This window comes from Desmodus rotundus, chromosome 12 (genome assembly GCF_022682495.2).
Source record: "Desmodus rotundus isolate HL8 chromosome 12, HLdesRot8A.1, whole genome shotgun sequence".
In the NCBI taxonomy this organism is placed as follows: Eukaryota; Metazoa; Chordata; class Mammalia; order Chiroptera; family Phyllostomidae; genus Desmodus; species Desmodus rotundus.
Window position 1 is genome coordinate 60,434,590 of NC_071398.1, and position 5,856 is coordinate 60,440,445.

The window sequence follows — 5,856 nt, forward strand, 5'->3', positions numbered from 1 at the left end:
ACTGCTCCTTGGAGGACAGAGAGGGTAGCTACAGAGGCCATGCGCAGGTAAAACTGCCCTGTGGACCACTGCCTGGGAAGAAGATCTACCTCTGTCAGCTGCACAGAAGAGCGGGGGGGGGGGGGGGGGGGGACGGGGATGAGGACAGCTGTTTGTTAATTCACTGCTGAGGGGTGACCTCTTTTCCCTAATCTTTCCATCCAAAGCATTTGAATCTCCTCTAGCTCACCCCGAACCCACCCCATCTCCCTGGGGCACCAGCCCTGGTGCATGTCCTCTTCTTGCCCCTGGGCCAGAATCTGCAGGAGTCAGGAACTGCCTCCCATGAGAGGGCTTGGGAGGCCAGAGGAGAGGTGTGTTCCAGGCAGGGACTGTAGTGGTTTGCTACTGAATTCTTGCTTGCTGTCCTGGTCGCTTTACCTAAAGAGACAAGGAGGAACTGCTTTATCACCCTTCCTCCTCAAGCCCGTATCACCCAGCTGAGTTCAAGTTCCTCAGGAAGAAATGGGACACCTCAAAACCTCCAGGCTCCCCTCCTCTTCCCCATCTTGCCGCACAGGATTCAGGGCTGATGGGCCTAACAGCTCAGAAGCCCAGAGGAGAAGGGAGAGAGAGATAGCATTTCCAGCAGCCTTACCTGGTAGGTCCTGGGGCTGCCACTTTCCTGGGGGGCTGCAGATTGCTGTGCATGGCACCAGGAAGATGTGCTCGCTGGGAAACGGACACTTGGTGGAGGTGAACGAAATAAATGAGTTAGCAGAAAGTTCACGTGACCTTCTCACAAAGATAAGTACTGGACGAAGGCAGGGTGAGTTTGGGATTAGTGTCCTTCCTCTCAGCCAAGAGAAAGAACACCAGGTATTTCTGAAAAGCAAGGCTCGAACTCTTGGCCTGCGCCCATATTCGCCCTGTAACTCAGTCTCACCATCTTCAAACAGAGTTGTAATGAAGATGAAGGAAATGGTCGTCGTTACCAGCTCTGGGAGGGTGCAGTCAAGCTGGGCAAGGGTAGGTATTCTTACTCCTGACCTCTCGCCCTTATGTCCATTCTTCCTTACCTCTGTGCCCTGCAGCACTTGGTCTTGGAAGTCCTTTCCGAGCTGACACTGAATCTGGAGCTAGGGCACCTTTGGTGGGTGGTACACTCCGGCTGGTGAGTGGCACTCGGCTGGCTGGCTTGGGGATGGCCGAGGGAACAGGCAGTCGACTAGAAGGTTTAGTGGCCGCTCCCTGCGGCCGAGACAGGCGCTGAGAGTTGCTGGTAGAAGGCTGTGGGGCCAAGACTGGTCTGACAGGGACAGGTGGGCCTGGTGCAGAGAGCAGAGGAATTTTAGGGTAAGCTTCACACCCTCTCTCCTCCCAGTCACCCACAGCTTTGCTCCCGGGCCCTCTCACTTGCTGCTGCTCTCCCACTGGGCCCAGCTTTTTCCCTGGTCGGAGGGGTTGATCGGGTTGGAGGGGTTGATCGGGTAGAAGGGGTTGATCGGATTGGAGGAGTTGATCGGGTTGGAGGAGTTGATCGGGCAAGAGGAGAAGATGCTGGGCTTTTGGATGTGGGGAACAGATGGCAAGTGGGCGACTCCTGAAACACAAAGAGAGAAAAAAAATGGGACTAGAATGGAAAAAGAATTTGTTCTGCTGACTGATTATGGGATAGAGCTGGAGAGCTGCCTAGATCACAGTAAGGAAGGGCAGAAGTTAGCTGCTAACATCATCATCATCATCATCATCATCATCATCATCACCACCACCATCATCATCACCATCACCCATATCAGCCATTGAGAGCTTACTAGAGACGTCCTAGAGCTCTACACAGACACAGTGGTTTAAGTGCATGGCTTGTGGTACTGCATTTAATTCCAACAATGTTATGAGGCAGAACTTCACTATCTCTGTCTTACCAACGAGGGAACCACTCTGCCTGGACTGTGTCTGGGGCCACACACCCAGCCCGGAACCACTACACTCACCCTCTTCGAGCTGGAGGGCTTCTTTCCAGATGTTGCCCGAAGAGCCTTGACTGACCCCTTCTTATCGCTGCTCCGGAGTCGGGGTGTGTGGCTGCTTGGAGAGGGGGTGCTTCGAGCCAAAGAGCTCACAGTGGGCAGCAGGTCTCGGACAGGACTGTCCTTCAGCACAAAGGTCTCCCGCCGAGGGCTGGGCTTCATTCTGCGAGACCCTGGGCCCTCGCCCGTCCTCTCCCGATCCTGCAGGGCACATTGCTCCAGCTGCGCTGCTAGCCTGTTGGCCTCATGGAGGATCTCCTCCAGCTTCTCTGGGCTCAGGCGGCCTAAGCTGAACCTCACACCCTGAGGGGTGGGGGCCAGTGCATTTGGGTCACTTCGGTGGGAGAGGCCTCGTCGGAGGGGTTTCTCTGGAATCACCAACACCGCTATGTCTTCCTCCTCACGACTGAGACAGAAAACAAACCAGGCACCGTGTCCACACAGAAGAGAGCAGGAGACTGTGTGAGGGAGCCGGGGACACGACCCCAAACCCCGATGCCGGCGCTGGCCTCTAGGGGATGAGATACCTGCTTCTGAGAGGCCTAATAGGACATTAGCAATTACCGACACTGGAAATTATGCCGGATGAAGATGCAGCAAATCCACTTACCCTCCTTAACACCCTGCAATCGCATCCTAGCTTCTCTCTTCTTCCCTCCCCCCGGAGTGGTGTTATAGGGCCCAAGTAAACCAACCACAGCAGCCCCAGTGCACCCAACCTGGCCAAATTACCAACTCACACCCCAGAGGCCAAACATTCAGCAGTAAGGGGTTAGAGACAGGGGCATCATTGGAAGAATGTGAGTAGGATGAAGAGGCTGGTACCTGTCCGATGGTGACAGCCCTCCAAAGTCCAAAGTCTCATCCACTATAAACTTTACATCTGTAGGGGAGGAAAGAATGAATGCCAGTTGTGGGTCCCTAACATGGCTCTCAATCACAGGGTCCCAATCTTCCCTCCAGGATATCCTACCTTCCTGCAAATCTCCCATGTTCCAGCCAGCAGGAGCAGCAGTCCGCTTAGACCTGAAGGGGAGAGAAAGCATACCTTTCCTCAGGTCTTCATCATGCCCAAGGCTCCCAGGTAGACTCAGGGTGCAAGCCAGGGGTTGAGGTTCATCCTGGCGTAAAGCAAGCTTCCCAGAGTAGCACCTGTTCTGGTTTGCTACCGTTATCTCCGGGGAAGGTGCAGAGAGCTCCCCGTGAAACCCAATCCCCCTTCACTGATTGACCTCCTGCCCCTCTGCGACCTGGCCTCTCCTCACTGGGGGCGCTCCACGCGCCTTATCTTCTTCCCTGCCACCTTCCTCCAGGTTCTTCCTCTCCCCAAGCCACCTTTCCACTCCCCAGGGCAGCACAGCCACACCACACCCACAGCCTACCCTGAGTTTCCACTTTCCGCCCTGCGGCACCTCCCACGGACTTTGCTTTCTCCCACAGCTTAGTCCCGGGAATCTGCTATCCGAGGGGGCGGGGCTCCTTTCGAATCTCTCAGGCCCCACCCACTCCGACCACATGCGCTCAGTGATTGGCGGATCCCTGCATCCTCAGCCCGGGGCGGGGCGGCGGCGGGCAGCTGGCCGGAAGTCTGAACGTGTGGACGGTGTGAAAAGCTGTTCTAAGAAAGACTGCATCCGGGGGGGCAGAAGTGGGCAGGTCGCGAGCGCGCGCGCGTGCCCGGGAGGCCTTCGTGAGCCAGCGAGTGTGGGTTTCGTTTCCTGTCCTCTTCTTTTCTCCATCTCCTCCTAGCCCTGCTGGGAGGAGCGGAGGTTGTGTCCCCCGGGATCCGCGCGGTCCCCTAACGGCCCTCACGGCCGTCGGCCCTGAAACTAACGCTCCGCCTGAGGAAATTTGTTTCCTGGCGCTCACACCGCAGGCCAGCGCCGCGGTCGCCAGGTTTCCTCAGTCGTGATCTTTCCAAGTGGCGGAGCACCTAAACATTGGTAATTTAGGTATGTTGAGGTTGTCTGAGAAGTCCGTCTCCCATGGCTTTCAGGTTGAGAACCTGAGGGAGCCGCAGTGTAAAGAAAACGACGGGTCCCGCTGGCATTTACAAAGTAGTCCCCGGCTGTGAAAAAGCCCAGCGGAGGGAATACAGTCAGTAATATTGTGATAATGTCGTGCGTGGTGCCCGGTGGGCACTAGACTGCACGAGTCATAGAAATGTCCAGCCAGCATGCTCGACACCTGAAACTAATGTTGAGTGCCAACTGTAACTGACACATTTAAAAAATGGTGGAAAAGAAAGAAAAAGGAAAGCGATGGGTTTTTTGGACGGGAGGAGGTGACTTCAAATCCAACCCTGATTCCTCGGTTGACAGGGGACGCAGGCTTGAGTCTCTTTTTTATATATGACCCCTCGATTATCTATGAAGGGGAAATCCTGATGGTCACAGTGATACGACTGGGCATAATTATAAACATCAGGTTTGATACTGGGTGCCTGAGGGGCTTTGGAGGAAGTTTGTAGCTTACTACCTCTCAAGTCGAAGCTGTGTTTGCAAACCGCCGGAGCCTACTTATTAGGGATTTTTCTCTGTTGTTTCCAAGTGTTGCCTGTGAATAGATGGGCCACTGGCCCACAGTGCTTCTGAGAAATGTCCTAAAAATTAAAAGATCCTGCCCTGGCTGGTGTGGCTCAGTGGATTGAGTGCCGGCCTGCAAACCAAAGGGTTGCCAGTTCGATTCCCAGTCAGGGCACATGCCTGGGTTGCAGGCCAGGTCCCCAGTAGGGGGCGCACAAGAGGCAACCACACACTGAGGTTTCTCTCCCTCTCCTTCCCTTCTTCTCTAAGAATAAATAAATAAAATCTTTTTTTTTAAAAAAAAAGGTCCTAGAAGTGGCCGAAGAGCTTTCCTGTAAACAAAGAGCCTGAACCTTAGTCTCCAGCGTTTGTGACCATTGTTTGGGCCATTTATAGGCTTTTTGTTTGTTTGTTTACTTCTTGGCTTTTAGTGGGGAGGTTGAGATGGTGAGGTTTGCCAGTGATATGCTACTGTAATAAAGGTCACAGGGAACGAAGGAGCCTTGGACTTTAGTGGAGTGACAAGGGAAAGGGTGGGGAGGCCCTGAACTTACAAGCTTGTGTGAGGAAGACCTGAGAGGGCAGGTGTGCCTCTTTCCCCCCAGGCTTGATGGTGAAAGTGGAATTTTAGTTGCTTGTAGGATTCAGGTTTGATGAAGGTGGGAAGGCCACAGCTAGTCACTCGCCTTCCCGCCACCCCGCCTCCCGCAGGCAGTGGCAAAGTGAAGATCTGGGGGGTAGAAGCTGTCAATTAACTGCATTCTTTCTTCCCCCCAGGAGCAGCCTGAGAAGGGAAACCTGCACTCACTTCTTCACCCACCTTCAGGTAAGCAGGGGGAAGCCGTTTTTGGCAGATGGGTTTCTCCTAAAGAAGCTCATCTCCAACTTTCTATCACCTCATTATGATTTTGAAAGCTGTTGCAGTACCAGAAGCAAAGCAATGGAACTACCTTCCAAATGACAACAACGTCAGAAAATACATATTTTAAGCACGAGAATTCTTCACTCAGCATAACGCCACTGATCTGGGAACTATCTTGGTCCCCCTCAGCTCAACCCCAAATGATACATGTGTATGAATAGGTGTTTAAGATTTTGGATAAATGATAAGTAAATGGATAAATGAAGGAATCACACCCCCTCCCAGGCACATGGTAGGCCTTAGTTTAGTTCCGAAGGTACTCCACAGCATCAGATACATGAATGAGGAAATTAAGGGTTCCAGCACAGCTCTCCTTGATGCTGAAAGAGTAACTGTGACTGGGGGTCTTGTTCAGTGTGAAGATTTTATGCCTTCACCCTGAAGGTTAAGAATGTATGAA

General features: G+C 53.4%; 1 protein-coding gene across 5 annotated transcripts; it reads right to left on the reverse strand.

Annotated features, from left to right (window-relative positions):
- Positions 1-236: 236 nt before the first annotated feature.
- On the reverse strand, positions 237-3,483 carry PSRC1 (proline and serine rich coiled-coil 1). Of its 5 annotated transcripts, none has more exons than XM_045203512.3 (8): positions 3,392-3,483; positions 2,983-3,035; positions 2,835-2,892; positions 1,974-2,415; positions 1,396-1,582; positions 1,059-1,307; positions 638-725; positions 237-420 (listed from the first exon to the last, which is right to left on the reverse strand). In XM_045203512.3, the coding sequence occupies exons 2-8, from the start codon at positions 2,999-3,001 to the stop codon at positions 417-419; spliced, it is 1,047 nt and encodes a 348-aa protein (XP_045059447.1). In that variant the 5' UTR covers positions 3,002-3,035; positions 3,392-3,483; the 3' UTR covers positions 237-416. The 5 variants fall into 5 exon arrangements, with proteins under 5 accessions (XP_045059447.1, XP_045059448.1, XP_045059449.1 ...); XM_045203513.3 differs by lacking the exon at positions 3,392-3,483 and adding an exon at positions 3,260-3,373; XM_045203514.3 differs by lacking the exon at positions 3,392-3,483 and adding an exon at positions 3,242-3,345.
- Between the last annotated feature and the right edge of the window lie 2,373 nt (positions 3,484-5,856).